Raw genomic sequence first — 22,644 nt, forward strand, 5'->3', positions numbered from 1 at the left:
ATGCATAAGACTCTAGGTCCAAGCAGGTTGGAACAGCTGGCAAAAGGTGTCTGGTGTGTTATGTGACAGAAGAGTCTCTGCTAGGATGAAGGGCAAAGTTTACAAAACAGTGGTAAGGCCGACCATGATGTACGGATTAGAGACGGTGGCACTGAAGAAACAACAGGAAGCAGAACTGGAGGTGGCAGAAATGAAGATGTTGAGGTTCTCGCTCGGAGTGACCAGGTTGGATAGGATTAGAAATTAGCTCATTAGAGGGACAGCCTAAGTTGGATGTTTTGGAGACAAGATTCGAGAGAGCAGACTTCGATGGTTTGGACATGTTCAGAGGCGAGAGAGTGAGTATATTGGTAGAAGGATGCTGAGGATGGAGCTCCCAGGCAAAAGAGCGAGAGGAAGACCAAAGAGAAGGTTTATGGATGTGGTGAGGGAAGGATACCTGTCGTCACTATTACAAAGGCTGTGACTACACCTCTTAACCATATCTATTGTTAAGGATCCCTAAGACGTGATAAAACGCAAACAAAAGCTCGACTAAACCATGCGACTTTGACCTTTGTTTGTCTGAGGTTATGGCGGACGACAACAAGGGGCGTGGTTTAGGCACATCTCTGGCCTCTGATTGGTCAGCGACGCGGCTCACGCAAATTCTACGGAGGGGTCAATTATCTAATTGTTTCTAATTGTAATGATATCTCTGAAGAATTGTCTCGTCTATTGTGACAACCAACAGCACAACAGTTCTCAGGTAATTTGAAAAATCTGCTCCTGTTCAACAACTCTCGCACTGCACCGCAATAGATGCTTTTCATGTGGCGTCATGAGTCACATGACTTTTGATTACGACGCCTACTGGACGGCAAAAGTACAATACAACTCACATTTTTTTCGTGACTTTTTTGTGAATATTGGCTTGCTTAGAAGCATTTTACGCCCTTTTCATCATGGTATTTTATTGTCTAGCTTATGATTGTAAGAACAGAAAAAAGGGGTCTGACACTTCAGGCATTGTTCACCTTCTGCTGGGCATTCACCTAATATACTGTGGTATCCTCCACACTTGTCATGGATCATGTGTCATGAACCAAATCCCTCACCAACTAAAATAAATGCTCAATGATGCCATAACATTTAATTAATACTGTTGATAACACATATTAAATAAATTAACTATTTAACACTGTTTAATGCAGCCCTATGGGGGCACAAACCAGTCCAATCTGTAGGCCGGTCCCAAGCCCGGATAAATGCAGAGGGTTGCGTCAGGAAGGGCATCCGGCGTAAAAACTGTGCCAAACAAATATGAGCCTTCATCTAAAGAATCCCATACCGGATCGGTCGTGGCCCGGGTTAACAACGCCCGCCCCCGGCACTGCTAACCTGCAGGGCGTCGGTGGAAATTCAGCAACTGTGGGTCGAAGACAAAGAAGAGGAGGAAACCGGATCCATCGTCAGAAGAAAAAGAGGAATGCACAGAGCCTACAACTGAGTGTAGGGACTTTGAATGTTGGGACTGTGACAGGAAAAGGTCAGGAGTTGGTTGACATGATGATTAGGAGAAAGGTTGATATTCTGTGCATCGAAGAGAGCAGGTGGAAAGGTAGTAAGGCTAGAAGTTTAGGAGCAGGGTTTAAATTATTCTACCACAGAGTAGATGGAAGAGAAATGGAGTAGGGGTTATTTTAAAGAAAGAGCTGGATAAGAATGTCTTGGAGGTGAAAAGAGTATCAGATCGAGTGATGAGACTAAAATTTGAAATTGAATGTGTTATGTATAATGTGGTTAGTGGCTATGCCCCACTGGTAGGATGTGACCTAGAGTTGAAAGAGAAATTCTAGAAGGAACTAGATGAAGTAGTTCTGAGCATCCCAGACAGCAAGAGAGTTGTGATTGGTGCAGATTGTAATGGACATATTGGTAAAGGAAACAGGGGCGATGAAGAAGTGATGGGTAAGTACGGCATCCAGGAAAGGAACTTTGAGGGACAGATGGTGGTGGACTTTGCAAAGAGGATGGAGATGGCTGTAGTGAACACTTATTTCCAGAAGAGGGAGGAACATATAGTGACCAACAAGAGCGGAGGTAGAAGCACGCAGGTGGATTATATTTTGTGCAGACGATGTAATCAGAAGGAGGTTACTGACTGTAAAGTAGTGGTAGGGGAGAGTGTAGCTCGACAGCATAGGATGGTAGTGTGTAGGATGACTCTGGTGGTGGGTAGGAAGATTAAGAAGACAAAGTTAGAGCAGAGAACCATGTGGTGGAAGCTGAGAAAGGAAGAATGTTGTGCGGCCTTACAGAAAGAGGTAAGACAGGCTCTCGATGGACACTAGAAGCTCCCGGAAGACTGGACAACGACAGCCAAGGTAATCAGAGAGATAGGCAGGAGAGTACTTGGTGTACCTTTTGGTAGGAAAGGGGAGAAGGAGACTTGGTGGTGGAACCCCAAAATACAGGAAGTCATACAAGGAAAGAGATTAGCGAAGAAGAAGTGGGATACTGAGAGGACTGAGGAGAGGCGAAAGGAGTACATCGAGATGCGACGTAGGGCAAAGGTAGAGGTGGCAAAGGCTAAACAAGAGGCATATGAAGACATGTACACCAGGTTGGACACAAAAGAAGGAGAAAAGGATCTCTACAGGTTGGCCAGACAGAGGGATAAAGATGGGAAGGATGTGCAGCAGGTAAGGGTGATTAAGGATATAGATAGAAATGTGTTGACTGGTGCCAGTAGTGTGCTAAATAGATGCAAATAATACTTTGAGAAGTTGATGAATGAAGAAAATGAGACAGAAGGAAGAGTTGAAGAGGCAAGTGTGAAGGACCAGGAAGTGGCAATGATTACTAAGGGGGAAGTGAGAAAGGCACTACAAAGGATGAAAAATGGAAAGGCAGTTGGTCCGGATGACATATCGGTAGAGGTATGGAAGCAATTTGGAGAGATGGCTGTGGAGTTTTTGACCAACTTATTCAACAGAATACTAGCGGGCGAAAAGATGCCTGAAGAATGGAGGAAAAGCGTTCTTGTTCCCATTTTTAAGAACAAAGGCGATGTTCAGAGCTGTGGGAAATATAGAGCAATAAAGTTGATGAGCCACACAATGATGTTATGGGAAAGAGTAGTGGAGGGTAAAGTCAGGACAGAAGGAAGTGTCTGCGAGCAACAGTATGGTTTCATGCCTCGACAGAGTACCACAGATGCATTATTTGCCTTGAGGATGCTCGTGGAAAAGTACAGAAAAGGTCAGAAGGAGCTACATTGTGTCTTTGTGGATCTAGAGAAAGTCTATGACAGAGTACCAAGAGAGGAACTGTGGTACTGCATGCGTAAGTCTGGTGTGGCAGAGAAGTATGTTAAAATAGTACAGAACATGTATGATGGCAGCAGAACAATGGTGAGGTGTGCCTTAGGTGTGACAGAGGAATTTAAGGTGGAGGTGGGACTGCATCAGGGATCAGCTCTGAGCCCCTTCCTATTTGCAGTGGTAATGGATAAGCTGACAGATGTTAGACTGGAATCCCTTTGGACCATGATGTTCGCAGATGATATTGTGATATGCAGTGAAAGCAGGGAGCATGCAGAGGAACAATTCGAAAGATGGACACATGCACTGGAAAGGAGAGGAATGAAGATTAGCTGAAGTAAAACAGAATATGTGCGTGAATGAGAAAAGTGGAGGGGGAAGAGTGAGGCTACAGGGAGAAGAGATAGCGAGGGTGGACGACTTCAAATATTTAGGGTCAACAATCCAGAGCAATGGTAAGTGTGGTAAGGAAGTGAAGAAACGGGTCCAAGCAGGTTGGAACAGCTGGCGAAAGGTGTCTGGTGTGTTATGTCACAGAAGAATCTCTGCTAGGATGAAGGGCAAAGTTTACAAAACAGTGCTGAGGCCGGCCATGATGTACGGATTAGAAACAGTGGCACTGAAGAAACAACAGGAAGCAGAACTGGAGGTGGCAGAAATGAAGATGTTGAGGTTCTCGCTCGGAGTGACCAGGTTGGATAATTAGAAATTAGAAATGAGCTCATTAGAGGGACAGCCAAAGTTGGATGTTTTGGAGACAAGATTCGAGAGAGCAGACTTCGATGGTTTGGACATGTTCAGAGGCGAGAGAGTGAGTATATTGGTGGTAGGGTGCTGAGGATGGAGCTGCGAGGCAAAAGGGCGAGAGGAAGATCAAAGAGAAGGTTTATGGATGTGGTCAGGGAAGACATGAGGGCAGTTGGGGTTAGAGAGGAAGATGCAGGAGATAGGCTAAGATGGCAAAAGATGACACGCTGTGGCGACCCCTAACGGGACAAGCCGAAAGGAAAAGAAGAAGATTTAACACTGTTTAACTTGAACTTTTTTTGCATTAAATATTTGTGCATAAAACATTTGTGCAGAGTGCACTTTATCCTCTACATTACATATCCTTGGCCAAGACTTAAAAAAAAAACCATCTGACTCATCACTGATACTGTAGTAGTACACACTCCCCCCTTTAGTGCGGGCAGCGTAGGATCAATTCCCACTCAGTGATGGTGTCGATAGGTGCCCTGTGACTGACTGGCGACCAGTTCAGGGTATAGTCCACCTTTTGCCCGAAGCTAACTTGGATAGGCTCCAGCTTTCCCGCAACCCTTGTGAGGATAAGCAGCTTGGATAATGACATGACATCTGACTCATTTCCAATCTGAAAAATATCCATCGTAGCTACCTTTGATGCATCACTGTCGAACTCATCATTGATGACTTGGTCCGGTGCTTCCTCCATTGAATCATGAACAGTGATCATATTTTGCTCTCATTGCATGTGCTGTGCTATCCATGGCGTTTGTAAGGAAATTTTTTGAATCCCAAGAGTTTTGGTTCTGCACCGCAGCCTCTCGCTCTCCATTCGCCTCCAAATCTGTAGCATCTTTCACCATGGCGTCTGATGGCTATCAAAACAACGTGAGCTCAAACTACGTAGAAACGAGCGTCATGGGCACATTTAAAAAAAAAAAAACAACGAGGAATTCAATTGTGTGCACACTCCTTTTTTTTTAATGTGCCCATGACGCTCGTATTACGTAGTTTGAGCTCACGTTGTTTTGATACCCACCTGAAGCCATTGAGCTATCGTTGTTTCGTAGTGTGAGGCTACTTCCAGGTTGACGGCGTCATCGGCATGAGTGATGGCACATTTCTTTTAAAAACAGCTGCACATCTAGCCGTTATAGTCGCCATTTTTTTTGTCTTAGTTTAAGTTAAAACAAACTCACGGGCAGTCGTTTCTGATCTTTTGTGGCGAAGCAACAAACATGCTTCACTAACGATTGTAAAATGCGAGATCCCCGAGGAGCTTAGAGAGCTCAGGTTGGTGTGCACATTACCGTATCATATAAATGTGTAACATAAGACATCGAATATCATATTAAATTGTATATGTATACCTTTTTTTTAACACTCTATGGACTTGTATACGACTATACAATGCGATTGTATTTTTTATTTTTCATCCATACCTAAATATAATGCACTCTAATAACTTTTTGAAAATATTTTGGGAAAAATTTGCGCATTATTTTCGAGAAATTACGGTACCTTGCACCTTCTCGTGACACTAATATCTAGCAAATATGGGGTTTGCTTTTGGAGTGAGGTAATAGGGAGAATTTTTCATAATAGGTTTTTAGGAATTTGTCTTCGTCTCCGGTGTCAGTGTCATCGTATTGCTGACATCCCGTCCTTTATCGCCGATCCACAGAAGGAGGAAACTGCACTTTTCTTCTTCAGCTCTGTTTTAAAGTGGCCCCGTGAGTATGAGTTCAGCGTGTTGCTTGAATCTTCGCCATGCATCTGGTAAAATGGATGAGTTGGAACACCAAACGCCTCCTCGTCATCTTTGTTTGTTCGTTTTTTTTCCCTGTGGGTCCGAAGTGATACTACCATCACTCTGACACCATGTTATGATCTTGCTGTCATGTTTTTGAATAACGTAGACATGAGTCCAACTGTACTTTTTAACATGGGTGATATTTATTTCGCTTTTCCAACCGCCGATCTTTCTAGCTCACTTCCTTATCTTCCTGTCTCATTGCGCCCCGCTGACATCAAAACAATTACAATCACACCATGATAACGACACGATACTTGCTCTTGTGGCTTCTTTCTTTTTCCTCACTCCAGCACAAGTGCCTCAATCATCTCTGGTTACAGTGTTCATTTGTCAAAGGACTTTCAAGATAAAAGATCAAATGATAACCTGCATAAATTTTCAATGCTTCCCAGCCAACAAAGAAAGGTGCAACAGATGGGTCTCTGCCATGAAGAGTAACAACTGGGCACCCACCATGTACTCTCAAGTGTGCGGCAAGCATTTAATTTCTACTAGGTACATCTTCTGTACTTATGTATATTGGTGGTAGTGGTGAGGGGACGGTAACCATGGTTGGGGTAGCCGATTTCAATGACTCTGGCTCCAAATAGATCTATAGGAGACGAGGACCTGCAATTAATAAAACTAGTAAAATTACGTAAAGGTATCCAATAAGGATTGACATGATTGCTTTTCTTTTCTTTATATTGTTGTTTGTGATAACTGTCCAACTGTTGAGCAATATATGATAAAACTGTTGAGTTTAGGTCCTACGATGACGAGTCCGCCATGATATGTTCACACAATCTTGCCGTTCAAAATGGCGTCGTAAACAAAAAAACACGTGTTAGGCATGACGTCACGGAAACGTATTTCTACGGCGCATTCCAAAGTGTGACGTCACGCGCACGAGCTCTATTTGTGTGCCTTCAAAGATGGGTCAAAATCGTCAAAACTGACTGAGGAAAAAGGGGTTCTCTTTTGAAAAATGGTTCAGATTGACTGAGTTAAAAGCACATACTGTTATGTTGTCAAAAATGTAAATATGAAATTTGACAAAATAAGCAAGGTTAAATTTACTTTCAATGTACAGACATATGCTTTATTGCGAACGTTGCCTCTACCAACGTGGCCGCCACTTGGCACGTCGGATACCTGCTTTCTACAGATGCCAGGAGTTTAAGAAAAAAAAAAACTAATTTATCCCGTTTACCGTCTTCATTGACCAATATGGGAAAAGCAAGTAGTCATTCTCCTGTATGATTGGGTAGGAGTGATGTGATCTTCAGTAGTCTCTGAAAGTTACGTATCTCCTTGGTTGGAGGAGGTTAAGCATCTGCTGCCTGGTCTGCTCTCGACAGTTCTCAGTGCCTCTCGTCTGGTGTTGCGTTAATAACAGTCTTCCTCGACTAGGATCCGAGTTCTCGAACAGTCTTGGGAGCTCAGTTATTTTACCTGCTCACCATGGATCGAGACGACTCCAAGTAGGAAACGAACGAATTTTTTTAACGCTCGTACTGTGCCTAATTCCTACATTTTCGCAATATTACATGTGTTGGATGTGGAGAACAATTTCAGAAACTCTGTTAAAATGGGGGAAAAAAACACTTGCGGCTGGATTTGTTGCCACTACAAATGTATTTGCAATAAAGGCCTTGATTCTACATTTCGTGTATTAGTGATGCTATTCAAATTACACATCCCAGGGTGGAAAATGTGTAACGAATCTCCACATATCATACAAAAGATATAGTTTTCCATTCTGTTTGCTGCAGTAGTCCGCAATGATTATGACAAAAAATATTTACAAAAAATCAATTAACAAACACATTATCATTCTGATTGCTGTAATAGGCGGCAATGTGAGTTAAATATGAATAAAATACGCGATTTTGTCGATTTTGCCGTTTGTTTTTTAACCTCTGACGTCACCCCTAGGCGACTTGTATTTGTGGACTCGGATTATTGCTCCCAGCGTTGCTCCTTGACACCGAAGAAAAAACAGTTTCTAGAATTCCCGTATGATTTGAAGATAAAGTAAATCTCTAACAATGGTGAAGAAGTGTGTGTTTCAGTTTTGGACAAATTTAAATTATTGTGGTCACAGTTTACATTATTTTCCCAAAGAGCCAAACCCAGAAGATAGTGGTTCACGTTTTTGCAAACGAAGAGGACGGATTTTTCCAAACCCAGTTAGCTGTCTGTCATATGCAGTAAAAATTTCACCCCGGACTCTTTATTAACTATAAATTATGTAAGTAGTTATTTCTTCACATTTTCAACTTCCCAATAATGAATTAAAATCACATATGTGCATACCTGGATAACATGAAACATATTCTTTGGATACCTAACTTGGGAATGAGGTGCTGGGTCGGTCGACCTCTTCCAGGACTTCATTAAAAAGGCAGTGGTTTCCCAGATCAACATTTTTTTTACGGGAAGGAAAGGTCTTGACTTTTCCTTGGCAGCTGCCATCATAGTGACTAATCCATCCGTTTTTGCCGTTCAGCAGTGGCATTTTTCCTCAAATGAAAAATCACTACCCTAAGATCAAACTGTCATCATCTTCTTCTTTTCCTTTCGGCTTGTCCTGTTTGGGGTTGCCACAGCATGTCATCTTTTTTCATCTTAGCCTATCTCCTGGATCTTCCTCTCGAACACAAACTGCCCTCATTTCTTCCCTCACCACATCCATCAACCTTCTCTTTGGTCTTCCTCTCGCTCTTTTGCCTAGCAGCTCCATCCTCACCACCCTTCTACCAACATACTCACTCTCTCGCCTCTGAACATGTCCAAACCATTGAAGTCTCCTCTCTCGAACATTGTCTCCAAAACATTCAACTTTGGCCGTCCCTCTAATGAGCTCATTTCTAATCCTATCTAACCTGCTTACTCCGAGAGAGAGCCTCAACATCTTAATTTCTGCCACCTCCAGTTCTACTTCCTGTTGTCTCTTCAGTGCCACTGTCTCCAATCCTTATCCTTTCTAACACCAACTGCCCTCATGTCTTCCCTCACAACCTCCATCAACCTTCTCTTTCATCTTCCTCTTGCTCTTTTGCCTGTTAGCTCCATCCTCAGCACCCTTTTACCAATATTCTCACTCTCTCACCTCTGGACATGTCAAACCATCGAAGTCTGGTCTCTCGAACCTTGTCTCCAAAACATCCAACTTTGACTGTCCCTCCAATGAGCTAATTTCTAATTCTATCCAACCTGCTCACTCCGAGCAAGAACCTCAACATCTTCATTTCTGCTACCTCCAGTTCTGCTTCCTGTTGTTTCTTCAGTGTGACCGTCTCTAATCCGTACATCATGGCCGGCCTCACCACTGTTTTTATCAACTTTGCCCTTCAAAATCATGAGAACATATGCATTAGATGCCACCATGCGCAGTGCTTTTATCTCAGAGAGCGTGTCATTTCCAAATTCTTCCTGGGCAATTTGTTTGAATGCATCCTGGAGCATTAAAGAAGGGCTCACCTTTCTCAGCTTATTACTCACGATGTATTCGCCATTTTAAAAAAGTGAGAAAGCGAACGGCACGCCGTCTGCCACATTCTATCATGGCAGACAGAAAATCACTTCCTGATTGGTTATTATTTGAGACAGGACCAAGGTTACTGTTAGGAATGGTAGTGCCCACCCTGTGCTCAATGGGTTGTTCCAGCAGCGTATGCGGAAGTCCGTCGTTGTTATGTGCGAATGTCTGAATACAAGCACTACTGAACATTCAAAGCTGTCTCACATTGTTATTGTTGACACACACGCAACCAGTTACTTCCCTTGTACAGACTTACGTCCCCTTTGTTTACTAAGAAAAAAATCCCAACTTCTGCAATTTTATTTGCTTTTGAATATTTACCGTCGGTCAGGTTACCGGAAACCTAAATATTTTTATGGATGGCTTAAATGTAAAAAAATAACATTAAAGGGGAAATCCAGTGCTTTGCATGAACAGTGTATCAATAGGTCATGTAATATGTACCCTATTTTGACAATGTGATGTTAAATCCTCTCTCATTTAATTGTGTTTTGAGAAGATTTTAATTGACAATGACGAATTTTCAGGGGCGCTCCAATTTTCGGGAGTCACATGATCTACGTGGGCATATGTGACGTGTACCATGCCGCAACAAAGGCTCGATTACATGGGACACCCTTATGCCCAGCGCTGATTTCTCTGATTTATCCTCATCTGATGATGAAATAGCAGTATCGGTTGACCGGGAAGACGGAGGAATACTTCCATACAGATTTGAACCAGTGGCTGTAATTGATGTTGAATATTTGGATGGTTCTTTGGGCGCAATGCCGCGGAGTCTGACTACTCGGTCTACGGGCAACATAAATGCATGTAAACAAAGGCCCCCGGGAGCTGGTTCTTCGGACGGGAATGACGCGGAGTCTGACGAGCGAGCTTGGTGGCGGCCCGCAAGCTAAGCTTTCAGGTGGAGGGGGCCTTTAGCTGAGCTTCTGTGGTGGCGGAGGCCTTTAGCTGAACAGATCAGTGTTGCTAAGGGGACCAAACATGAACTTGGATCAGCTGCTGAACCTGGACAAGGTGCAACAAGCTCAGAGCTTCCCCACCACTCAACCCTGCAGAAAGTACCACAACTGAGAAGAGTTTTTGTTGAAAGAGATGTTGCAGAGGTACGTTGATAATCTTTTTTTTTTCCTGAACACTATGTACACTGTTGACATGGTTGTATTAAATCAGCACGTTGTTCTTGGCAAAAAAAAATATGTTTTATTACAGCAAATGGTTTGACCATTCTCCACTAGAAAAACAGGAAAATATTGGATGCAAACCTTTTATTATTGAATAATTTAATAACAGTTATGCAAAATATAAACAAACAATGCCAGTGACTCCATCCCAAACAAACAGTATCACAAAGAAGTATATCTGGCTATTGACAAGTGCAGGCAAACTGATGTGTGCAGCGTTTTCAATTTTAATAAAATACTACATAGTATTAAAACAAGAAGTTAAAGGTCCGCTGTCATGAAATCCATGAATTTTTAGTATGTTATTAATAAAAAAACGACAGCCGTTATGGACCAGTCTGTTTTTTTCACCACGAAACATGATTTTGACGTATATTGCTTTTTGTAACTCCCACCATGAAAATCCTCTCAAGGGATTTGTTTCAGAGAAGAAGCAGGAAGTGACGTACAGGACAGTAGCGCTCTCTGTCGGGCTCATATGTTTCTATTGGTTTTACGGCGGGAAGGTAGCTCTTTGTTACTTCATGTTAGCCAAAATGGCGGCTCGTTGTATTGCTGGATATTGCTCGAACACTCGGGAGGATGGCTTCGCTCTTCATACTTTTCCAAAAGACCCGGTTAGTCATGAAAAATGGATTGCACGGGTGCAAAGGACGAGAGCTTCGTGGGTTCCAAATGACAGGTAGGTAGGTGTGTATACAGTTACTAAAAAAATAATAATTGGGAGGGACGTAATCCGTAAATCACGGGTGATAAATGTGTCTGTGCCATCCTGGGCGAAGCCGTGATTGGCGTACCCGGCACCGCCGGGGTGGTTCGTCGCCTCGGCCACGGTGCCTCATCTCTGCCGCGGAGGTGGATTGGACGGGGAGACAGTTTGGCCGCGGTGTCATCGTCGCTTGCGGGCAGCGTTGTTTATGAACACCGCGGAGGTGGATTGGACGGGGAGACAGTTTGGCCGCGGTGTCATCGTCGCTTGCGGGCAGCGTTGTTTATGACCACCGCGGAGGTGTATTGGACGGGGAGGCGGTTTGGCAGCGCCATGGTCATCACTCGCGGGCGGCGTTGTTTATCACCGCTACGGAGGTGGATCGGACGGGAAGGCGGTTTGGTAGCAGCGTCGTCGTTTCTCACGTGCCCCGTCGTCGTCGTCCGCGGCTTTGGGCGGGGTTGTTCATCGCCGCCGTGGAGGTGGATCTGGTGGGGAGGTGGTTTGGCCGCATGCGGTTTGGCCGTGATTCATATATCATCTAAATATGGCTTGAAACGAGAGGGTAATATTGGCCCAGTCACTTCACTCGGTTGTGACATTGTTGATGTTCTCTTCTTTCAAAAGAGCTTCCGTGTCAGAAGGGATCTCGGAAAAATCAGAATATCTCTGTTGTTCGTCTCCCGTAGTAGGTGGCACAGGATGTTTTCACTGGCGAATGTCCCAGTGTGACATCACGGACAGAAGATGCAGCCAATATGGCTACCACTTGAATATCGAATGAGACTTCCGCAACTTTGTGGATGACGTGTTTTCCGCTCATATTTACTTTTTGCGTACAGACATTGAAGTGAATATATGTATTTTTCATGACAATATCTATTTTAGAATGTTTATAGGCATGACACTTGACCTTTAAGTATTACATACGAGTCACTCCCAGAATAGTTTCAAACAAGCTAACTAATGTAAATTCTCTTACTCGCAAATTTGATTTGCTGCTTCCTTGGGAAACTTGGTTGTCAAGTAAGCAAAAACTGCGATAGTTACTGGCATTGTGTGGACTTATGTGGGAAAAACCTCTATTTTTAATACTTTGAATTAGATCAGTGAGTTAAACTCTTTCCTTTGTACCACATTGTCATATAGAGATTTTATCGACATATGCTGCTTTCCAACCTCATCTAAAGTACAAACCAAGTACCGATTGAATTGAATTTGTGCTCGCCCGGAGACCTGTTTTCACTTTATCAAAAATTATTTGTGCACCATGAAATTGATTGAAACAAACCTGTGCTTTATCTATATATTTTTTCTTCTTTTATAAACTTTGAACCTTACTTTTCTACATTAATTACAGATGTTGCAGGAAGCATCTTCTCCACAAGAGGTTGACATCGAACCAGCAGATGCTGACTCTCCATCTTGAGTACATTCCAAAAATAACCAGACTGATGAAGTGCCTGTTCATGAGAAAGGAACACCGATATCTTTCCAACAGCAGATAAGATACTGGAACATGAATTTGAACCTCAGGTGGTCTCAAAATCCTCATATTGAAAGACCAAATAAGCATTCAGTGCAAATGTTATGAGAGAAACATATTTATACACAATGTAAGCACACAATAAAATGTAAATAAAAATGCGATGATTTTCGTTCTGTGGTGTTTATTTCACATACAAACATATACATCAAAATTTACACAAAGACTTAAACAACCCCAAAATATTCAGGATGTAGAAATTTTAAATTCTGTGTACTCTTGATCATCTGTCATAACTCTTTCACACACAGCAAGATGGAAGTGGCACATGGGTATTTCTGCCTACAATTCCCACACCAACATCTCACAAACTGTTTATAGGCAGTATGTCTGAACCCCCCCTGAAAATGAGAAATGCTCGAGATTTGTTGTGCAGTTGGTTGTTAAAAGACAGATATTCAAAGAGGTTTTTCTATGGAATACCATCTGAAAAGACCAGAAAATATTGATGGATTTTGGCAATTAAACATGATGGATGGTGCCCAACCAAATACACACTGTGTAGTGATCACTTCATTTCAGGTAGGAATCATTCTTCTCAATCTCAAATTCCCAAGAAGTATTTATAATGCCAAGTTGGCTCATTTGAGAACAATGCGTTTAAAAACAAACAAAAAAAAAACCCACAGGGAATAGTCTCCAATGTTAGCGTGTGGCAGCTACACATTAAATGCATTGTTCTCAAATGAGTCCAACACGTATTTTAAAAAAAAAAAAAAAAACGTCGGTCATCAAGTGGTTTACGTAGGTTAACTTGTAACCGCAATACGGTTCCATGTATGGGGGCTGAAGGATAAAGTGCACTCTGCACAAATGTTTTATGCACAAATATTTAATGCAAAAAAAGTTTAAGTTAAACACTGTTAAATCTTCTTCTTCTTTTCCTTTCGGCTTGTCCCGTTAGGGGTCGCCACAGCGTGTCATCTTTTGCCATCTTAGCCTATCTCCTGCATCTTCCTCTCTAACCCCAACTGCCCTCATGTCTTCCCTCACCACATCCATAAACCTTCTCTTTGATCTTCCTCTCGCCCTTTTGCCTCGCAGCTCCATCCTCAGCACCCTACCACCAATATACTCACTCTCTCGCCTCTGAACATGTCCAAACCATCGAAGTCTGCTCTCTCGAATCTTGTCTCCAAAACATCCAACTTTGGCTGTCCCTCTAATGAGCTCATTTCTAATTTCTAATTATCCAACCTGGTCACTCCGAGCGAGAACCTCAACATCTTCATTTCTGCCACCTCCAGTTCTGCTTCCTGTTGTTTCTTCAGTGCCACTGTTTCTAATCCGTACATCATGGCCGGCCTCACCACTGTTTTGTAAACTTTGCCCTTCATTCGAGCAGAGACTCTTCTGTCACATAACACACCAGACACCTTTCGCCAGCTGTTCCAACCTGCTTGGACCCGTTTCTTCACTTCCTTACCACACTTACCATTGCTCTGGATTGTTGACCCTAAATATTTGAAGTCGTCCACCCTCGCTATCTCTTCTCCCTGTAGCCTCACTCTTCCCCCTCCACTTTTCTCATTCACGCACATATTATTTTTTACTTCGGCTAATCTTCATTCCTCTCCTTTCCAGTGCATGTCTCCATCTTTCTAATTGTTCCTCTGCATGCTCCCTGCTTTCACACCATATCACAATATCATCTGCGAACATCATGGTCCAAGGGGATTCCAGTCTAACCTCATCTGTCAGCCTATCCATTACCATTGCAAACAGCAAGGGGCTCAGAGCTGATCCCTGATGCAGTCCCACCTCCACCTTAAATTCCTCTGTCACACCTAAGGCACACCTCACCGTTGTTCTGCTGCCATCATACATGTCCTGTACTATTTTAACATACTTCTCTGCCACACCAGACTTACGCATGCAGTACCACAGTTCCTCTCTTGGTTCTCTGTCATAGGCTTTCTCTAGATCCACAAAGACACAATGTAGCTCCTTCTGACCTTCTCTGTACTTTTTCGCGAGCATCCTCAAGGCAAATAATGCATCTGTGGTACTCTTTCTAGGCATGAAACCATCCTGTTCCTCGCAGATACTTACTTCTGTCCTGAGTCTAGCCTCTACTACTCTTTCCCATAACTTCATTGTGTGGCTCATCAACTTTATTCCTCTATAGTTCCACAGCTTTGAACATCCCCCTTGTTCTTAAAAATGGGAACTAGAACACTTTTCCTCCATTCTTCAGGCATCTTTTCGCCCGCTAGTATTCTGTTGAATAAGTTGATCAAAAACTCCACAGCCATCTCTCCAAATTGCTTCCATACCTCTACCGGTATGTCATCAGGACCAACTGCCTTTCCATTTTTCATCCTTTGTAGTGCCTTTCTGACTTCCCCCTTAGTAATCATTGCCACTTCCTGGTCCTTCACACTTGCCTCTTCAACTCTTCCTTCTCTCTCATTTTCTTCATTCATCAACTTCTCAAAGTATTCTTTGCATCTATTTAGCACACTACTGGCACCAGTCAACACATTTCCATCTATATCCTTAATCACCCTTACCTGCTGCACATCCTTCCCATCTCTATCCCTCTGTCTGGCCAACCTGTAGACATCCTTTTCTCCTTCTTTTGTGTCCAACCTGGTGTACATGTCTTCATATGCCTCTTGTTTAGCCTTTGCCACCTCTACCTTTGCCCTACGTCGCATCTCGATGTACTCCTTTCGCCTCTCCTCAGTCCTCTCAGTATCCCACTTCTTCTTCGCTAATCTCTTTCCTTGTATGACTCCTTGTATTTTGGGGTTCCACCACCAAGTCTCCTTCTTCCCTTTCCTACCAAAAGACACACCAAGTACTCTCCTGCCTATCTCTCTGATTACCTTGGCTGTCGTTGTCCAGTCTTCCGGGAGCTTCTGGTGTCCATCGAGAGCCTGTCTTACCTCTTTCCGTAAGGCCGCACAACATTCTTCCTTTCTCAGCTTCCACCACATGGTTCTGTGCTCTACCTTTGTCTTCTTAATCTTCCTACTCACCACCAGAGTCATCCTACACACTACCATCCTATGCTGTCGAGCTACACTCTCCCCTACCACTACTTTACAGTCAGTAACTTCCTTCTGATTACATCGTCTGCACAAAATATAATCCACCTGCGTGCTTCTACCTCCGCTCTTGTAGGTCACTATATGTTCCTCCCTCTTCTGGAAATAAGTGTTCACTACAGCCATCTCCATCCTTTTTGAAAAGTCCACCACCATCTGTCCCTCAAAGTTCCTTTCCTGGATGCCGTACTTACCCATCACTTCTTCATCGCCCCTGTTTCCTTTCCCAATATGTCCATTACAATCTGCACCAATCACAACTCTCTCATTGTCTGGGATGCTCAGAACTATTTCATCTAGTTCCTTCCAGAATTTCTCTTTCAACCATAGGTCACATCCTACCTGTGGGGCATAGCCGCTAACCACATTATACATAACACCCTCAATTTCAAATTTTAGTCCCATCACTCGATCTGATACTCTTTTCACCTCCAAGACATTCTTAGCCAGCTCTTGCTTTAAAATAACCCCTACTCCATTTCTCTTCCCATCTACTCCGTGGTAGAATAATTTAAACCCTGCTCCTAAACTTCTAGCCTTACTACCTTTCCACCTGCTCTCTTGGATGCACAGAATATCAACCTTTCTCCTAATCATCATGTCAACCAACTCCTGAGCAGTCCACAGTCCCAACATTTAAACTCCCTACACTCAGTTGTAGGCTCTGTGGATTCCTCTTTTTCTTCTGACGATGGATCCGGTTTCCTCCTCTAATTTAACTTCGACCCACAGTAGCTGAATTTCCACGGACGCCCTGCAGGTTAGCAGTGCTGGGGGCGGGCGTTGTTAACCCGGGCCACGACCGATCCGGTATGGGATTCTTTAGATCAACGCTCATATTTGTTTGGCACAGTTTTTACGCCGGATGCCCTTCCTGACGCAACCCTCTGCATTTATCCGGGCTTGGGACTGGCCTACAGATTGCACTGGTTTCTGCCCCCATAGGGCTGCAGTCCGTGTACTTGTGTACTTGTCCAAAAGCAGCAGTGGTAGAAAGAAGCTCAGTTTGTTAGCCATCTTCCTGAACATTCCAGACATCCGCATCTGACAATGTAATGGAGTCAACATAACAACAGATTTGTGTCATAATAACCAAATAAGGTACGTAAGTAATAAAGTATGTAAGAAAGGAAAATAAAGAGAAGAATAAAGATGAACTAAAATAACAATATAGACACATAACACATTCAGATTCACATTCAATTATGGGCCAGTGATTTAGAATACTTTAATCGGGTCTCTCATCCTCGTCTGCCCACTCATCTATGTCTGCTGTGGAGTCTTGTGTCAGTGGTGAAGTGATGCGCATATCGTCTTCATATGGCTGGAAACGATATGGTAAAATGGCGCCGGCCGCTTCACTCGCTATTGAGATGTTTTCTTCCTCACAATGAGCTTCAGTCTCTGAAGGGGCATCAGAAAAATCTGAAAATCGGTCTCTTTCGTCTGCCATTGCATGTGGCACAGGGTGTTTTCAATGGCGAGGGCTCCAGTGTGATGCACATGATGTCACAGACAAATATGGCCGACACTGTGATGCGCATTGTATCGATTCAGACTTATGCAACTTTGAGCTTTTATAAACCGCTCCCAGCTCACTTTTCATTACTATTGTTATCATCAAAGTGATTATTATTTGTAGTTTTGATAACAATACCTATTTTAAGTTTTGATTTTTGCGTCAGTGACACTTTAAATTGTAATATATGCAATGAATATTTTCCACTATTGCAAGTATTTTTTTGTTCCAATCTCCCTTTATTTATAGTGTAACTGAATCCTTGACTTCTGATTTCAGAGTTTGTTATTCATTCACAATATTTGTTGTGTATATCCAATAATATGAGGTGATTATCTGTTTCTCCGGTTTCACAGTCATCACTCTGAGGGAAATCGTAACGACAATGTGGCCTCCAACAAAAATGAGTTTGGCACCCCTGCTCTAACATGTAATCAGAGCAATTAGGACTAAGGAGCTTGAACATCACAATTGAGATTGACTCGAAATATTTTCTCTATTTTTGTACACAGCTGTATACAAGCATAATACCATGGATGCAACTAACTGATAGCATATTATGGGCAACAGTGAGAGTGTGGTGGTGCAAAAGCGACTGTCCCGTTTCCGTCCAGAAGATCGTCCAGTGATTGAAGGAGTATTTGACCGCCTTCATGGCAATGTTGTGGTCCCTGCAGGAGCCCTAAAGAATGTCGAAGCAATAAACACTCTCACCTTGGAGATGCTGCAGGTAGTACTAGACATATAAGAAATTTTGATCTTCATGGCTTGCAAATAAATAAAGAAAAAAACATTTTATTTTCACATTCACAATTTGATCATTCTGTGTTACAAGTCCTCCATGTGCATGCTGGAACCAGACTCCATCATAAGGAGATCATACCAGGGCATGCGTAGTATTGACTATGGAGCAACAGCATCTGGCAAAGTCAATACATCTGCCACTTCAGGAGTGTGTCGCGAGCAATTGGTCATCTTCCTAGCAGATACCCTGCACGGTACTGCAGAAGAACGAGCTCCTCTTGTTATGGCTATGTCCCGAGGAGGCGTATGCTCCAAGGATGTTACTTATGAGGAAGTCAAAGAGGTGAGGATAGGGTCATTAGACCTTCTTGTTGTCAAATCCACCTTACCAGTGTTTTTCCACCCGTAGTTCTTACAGGACCTTATCTCTGCTGTAGTTCAGATTATGGTCCGTAAAGGACTCCTTCAAGGGTGGAAACCAGCCAAAATGGGTGACGGTTGTCAGTGTGTCAAACTCTTGGTAGAGCAGTTGTGTTCCGAATTAAAACCCACAGGTAAGCAAATGTTATTCCATTTTTATTTGTTTTATCTGATGAATGAATGCATTTCTTTATACATAATTCTATTATTTATATAGCCAAAATGGAGAAAAATACTTATCAGTCACTATGTGTGTGTGTGTGTGTGTATGTATATAATTCTTATCTTCATCCATTTTCTGAGCCGCTTATCCTCACAAGGGTCACGGGACTGCTGGATCCTTTCCCAGCTATCTTCAGGCAGGAAGCGGGATACACCCTGTACTGATTATCAGCCAATCGCAGGACACATAGAAACAAACAACCATTCACACATAATCACACATAAAACCAATTTAGAGTCTCCAATTAATGCACTTTTTTTTGGGATGTTAGAGGAAACCACAGTGCCTCGAAAAAAGCAACCCAGACACAGGGAGGACATACAAACTTCACACAAGCCGGACCGGAATTTGAGCCACATTCCTCAGAACTGTGAGCCAGACGCTCAAACCAGTCAGACACTGTCCTGCTTTCTCGAACCTTCTCTCCAAAACATCCAACTTTGGCTGTCCCTCTAATGAACTCACTTTCGTATCTCTATCCAACCTACTCACGCCTTGCGAGAACCTCAACATCTTCATTTCTGCCACCGCCAGTTCTGCTTCCTGTTCTCTGTTTAGCGACACCATCTCTTATCCATACATCATAGGCGGCCCCACCACTGTTTCATAAACTTTGCCCTTCATCCTAGCAGAGACTCTTCTGTCACAAAACAGACCAGACAGCTTCTGCCAGGTGTTCCAACCTGCTTGGATGCATTTCTTCACTTCCTTACCACACTCAGCATTGCTCTGGATTGTTGACCCCAAGTATTTGACGTCGTCCACCCTCGCGATCTCTTCTCCCTGAAGCTTCCCTCCTCCTCCTCTTCCCCTCACATTCATGCACATATATTCTGTTTTACTTTGGCTAATCTTCATTCCTCTTCTTTCCAGTGCGTGTCTCCATCTTCCTAATTGTTCCTCCATGTGCTCCCTGCTTTCACTGCAGATCACAATATCATCTGCGAACATCATCGTCCAAGGGGATTCCAGTCTAACCTCATCTGTCAGCCTATCCATTACTACCCCAAACGGGAAAGGGGCTCAGCGCAGATCCCTGTTGCAGTCCCACCTCCACCTTAAATTCTTCTGACACACCAACGGCACACCTCACTGCTGTTCTGCTGCCCTCATACATGTCCTGTACTATTCTAACATATTTCTCAACCACACCAGACTTTTGCATGCAGTACCACAGTTCCTCTCTTGGTACCCTGCCATAGGCTTTCTCTAGATCCACATAAGACACAATGTAGCTGCTTCTGGCATTCTCTGTTCTTTTCCGCGAGCATCTTCAAGGCAAGTAATGCATCTGTGGTACTCTTTCTAGGCATGAAACCATACTGTTGCTCGCAAATACTTACTTCTGTCTGGAGTTGAGCCTCCACTGCTCTTTCCCATAACTCAATTGTGTGGCTCATCAATTTAGTTGCTAACTTGCGTTGTTAACCCGGGCCACGACCGATCCAGTATGGTATTCTTTCAATGAACCCTCATATATTTGTTTAGTACAGTTTTACGCCGGATGCCCTTCCTGATGCAACCCTCTGTATTCATCTGGGATTTTCTTCTATATTGCAAGTTCTCCCACTTAGAAATTATGGAGAGGTCTGAAATTCACAATTCACATACTACCGAGTCTATGTTAAAATTAAAGTTAAAAGGGTATGTGGGTAAGTAAGGTTCGAGTATGAAAATGTAAAGGATATATGGCGATAAAAGAGATTCAAACCACAATTACCTTTTTGACAGGGAAACAGCCTGAGCTGGTGTGTGAGTTGAAGAAATTTGGACTGGAGATATTTTGGAGATATTTTGGGGCTTACCACCACACAACGTGGACTCTGATACCAGTTCTCCTGAGATGTTTTAGACTTTCCTCCACAGTGGAGATGCCCACGATAAGAGGCACCGAGGTAGTGTGAACATCCGGATTGACCCACAGGTCAGTGCCGGTATCTTTGAGCTCACGCTGGCGGACGATTGTGTGGGACAAAGCTGGTCGGGCCTGGCAGACCTAAATATATTTTAAGGATCTCCTGGGAACATCTTATGACAGGGGACTCTGCCAGGAGTTTTAACTCCCACCTCTGGCAAAACTTTGGCTATATACTGAGGGAGGTGCTGAGGCAAAAACCTGGGTGCCAGAGGAGTTGGAATACTTAAAATACATTCCTCAATTCCCATGACATGGCTTCCTATGAGGGAGCAGAATCTGGGGACTCTGAGGTGGGGTCCCCTTTCTCCAGGGTTGGGGTAACCAAAGTGGTTAAAAAGTTTCTCGGTGGCAGGGGCTCAGGCATGGATAAGATCCGCGTTATGAACTGAAGGGTACGCATATGCACCAAACCAAAACAGTCTAACTGAATTTATTTTTGACACAGTGGAGGTGCTGTCGGAGTGTTTTAATGTCATTGACAATTTTCATGTTTTTAACCCCAGATTTTTCTATTTTAATTTAAATGAATATTTTTTGGTATTACTTTATTTTTTATTTGTTTTATTTACCACAGTTTGTTTCAGATGGTGTTGTTTTTTGCTCTTCTAACATGCTCTTTGGATAAAGTTGACCTGAGAGAAGTTAATTGTAACAAAAAAATTTCATTTTCTTGAAAGACCAGGGAGGCTATGATATTGCCTGTTTGGAGGACTGGCTGTTTAGAGTACCCCAAGTATCTTTGTACCTGGAGATGTTGGTAACTGAGGGACTGAATGTGTGGCCAAGTGTGCGACCATCCCTTCCTCTGCTGCCATCTTGTAAGGATACCCCCTGGGAGGATTTACGTTGTCTGTTGGATATTCCTACCATCATGTTTCTTGCATCACAGGTTGGTGTCTGACCTAGTGATGTCCCAATAACATTTTTTTGCACAGGTCAAGCCACTTGATTGTGAATGTCTATATTGATATCATGATTGTTTTATTTATAGGCCTATTTTCACAAAAAATACCTGGTACAAAAATCTGGGTAACAATGAAGTCTAATCATTTTCTGGAAGTGTATATTGCTCGGGTCAAATAGACCCCAAGTGGAAATTATAAAGATACATTTCATAGATTCATGATGGAAAATCAACAAAAGCTCTGGTTTTTGTAGTTTATAATGTCAAAAACTATATCATAATATGTTTTTTTAAATTTAAAATAATGTTGCAGTCATGCATTTAACTGTTTATGTTGTTTTATTTGCATTTAAGTAATATTGTGATACCATCATTTCTCATGTAAAATGCACAAAATTTTCCAAAAATATTTTCAAAAGGTCAATAGAGTGCATTATATTAAGCTATAGATTAAAAATAAAAAAGATCATATTTGTATAGTCGTGTACAGGTTTATAAGATGGTAAAAAAGGTATACATTTACATTTCAATAGGATATCCAATGTCTTGTGTTACATATTTATATGTACTATGGTAGGGCAGCAAGGTGGATCAGCTGGTAAAGCGTTGGCCTCACAGTTCTGAGGTCCTGGGTTCAATCCCAGACCCGCCTGTGTGGAGTTTGCACGTTCTCCCTGTGCCTGCGTGGGTTTCTCCGGGCACTCCGGTTTCCCCCACATTCCAAAAACATGCAACATTAATCGGACACTCTAAATTGCCCCTTGCTTTGATTCTGAGTGCGGCTATTTGTCTCTATGTGCCCTGTGATTTGCTGGCAACCAGTTCAGGGTGTACCCCGCCTCCTGCCTGTTGTCAGCTGGGATAGACTCCAGCACTCCTTGCGACCCTCGTGAGGATAAGCGGCCAAGAAAATGGATGGATGTATTATGGTAATGTGCGCCACCAACCTGAGATTTCACATACTCCGACATTCATGGCATCTTAAAGCAACAGCATTTTTTTTTTTTTTTACTTTTGCCATTATTATCAA

The 22,644-nt window shown here is 42.9% G+C and overlaps 1 protein-coding gene across 10 annotated transcripts in view; it reads left to right on the forward strand.

Annotated features, from left to right (window-relative positions):
* The first annotated feature begins 6,986 nt into the window (after positions 1-6,986).
* meak7 (MTOR associated protein, eak-7 homolog) overlaps positions 6,987-22,644 on the forward strand; it is a 37,169-nt gene continuing 21,511 nt past the window's right edge. For 3 of the 10 annotated variants that reach the window (XM_061822333.1, XM_061822329.1, XM_061822328.1), the window contains exons 1-6: positions 6,987-7,328; positions 17,976-18,135; positions 18,241-18,492; positions 18,559-18,703; positions 20,524-20,687; positions 21,393-21,599. In XM_061822333.1, coding sequence (XP_061678317.1) covers positions 7,309-7,328; positions 17,976-18,135; positions 18,241-18,492; positions 18,559-18,703; positions 20,524-20,687; positions 21,393-21,599 — 948 coding nt within the window. In that variant the 5' untranslated portion in view covers positions 6,987-7,308. Of the gene's footprint in view, positions 7,329-7,755; positions 8,099-17,761; positions 17,836-17,917; positions 18,136-18,240; positions 18,493-18,558; positions 18,704-20,523; positions 20,688-21,387; positions 21,600-22,644 lie in introns of those variants that run through there. The other 7 variants (XM_061822327.1, XM_061822326.1, XM_061822323.1 and 4 more) reach the window with 7 other exon arrangements.

The sequence above is a fragment of the Syngnathoides biaculeatus genome, chromosome 6 (assembly GCF_019802595.1).
Source record: "Syngnathoides biaculeatus isolate LvHL_M chromosome 6, ASM1980259v1, whole genome shotgun sequence".
Taxonomy (NCBI): domain Eukaryota; kingdom Metazoa; phylum Chordata; class Actinopteri; order Syngnathiformes; family Syngnathidae; genus Syngnathoides; species Syngnathoides biaculeatus.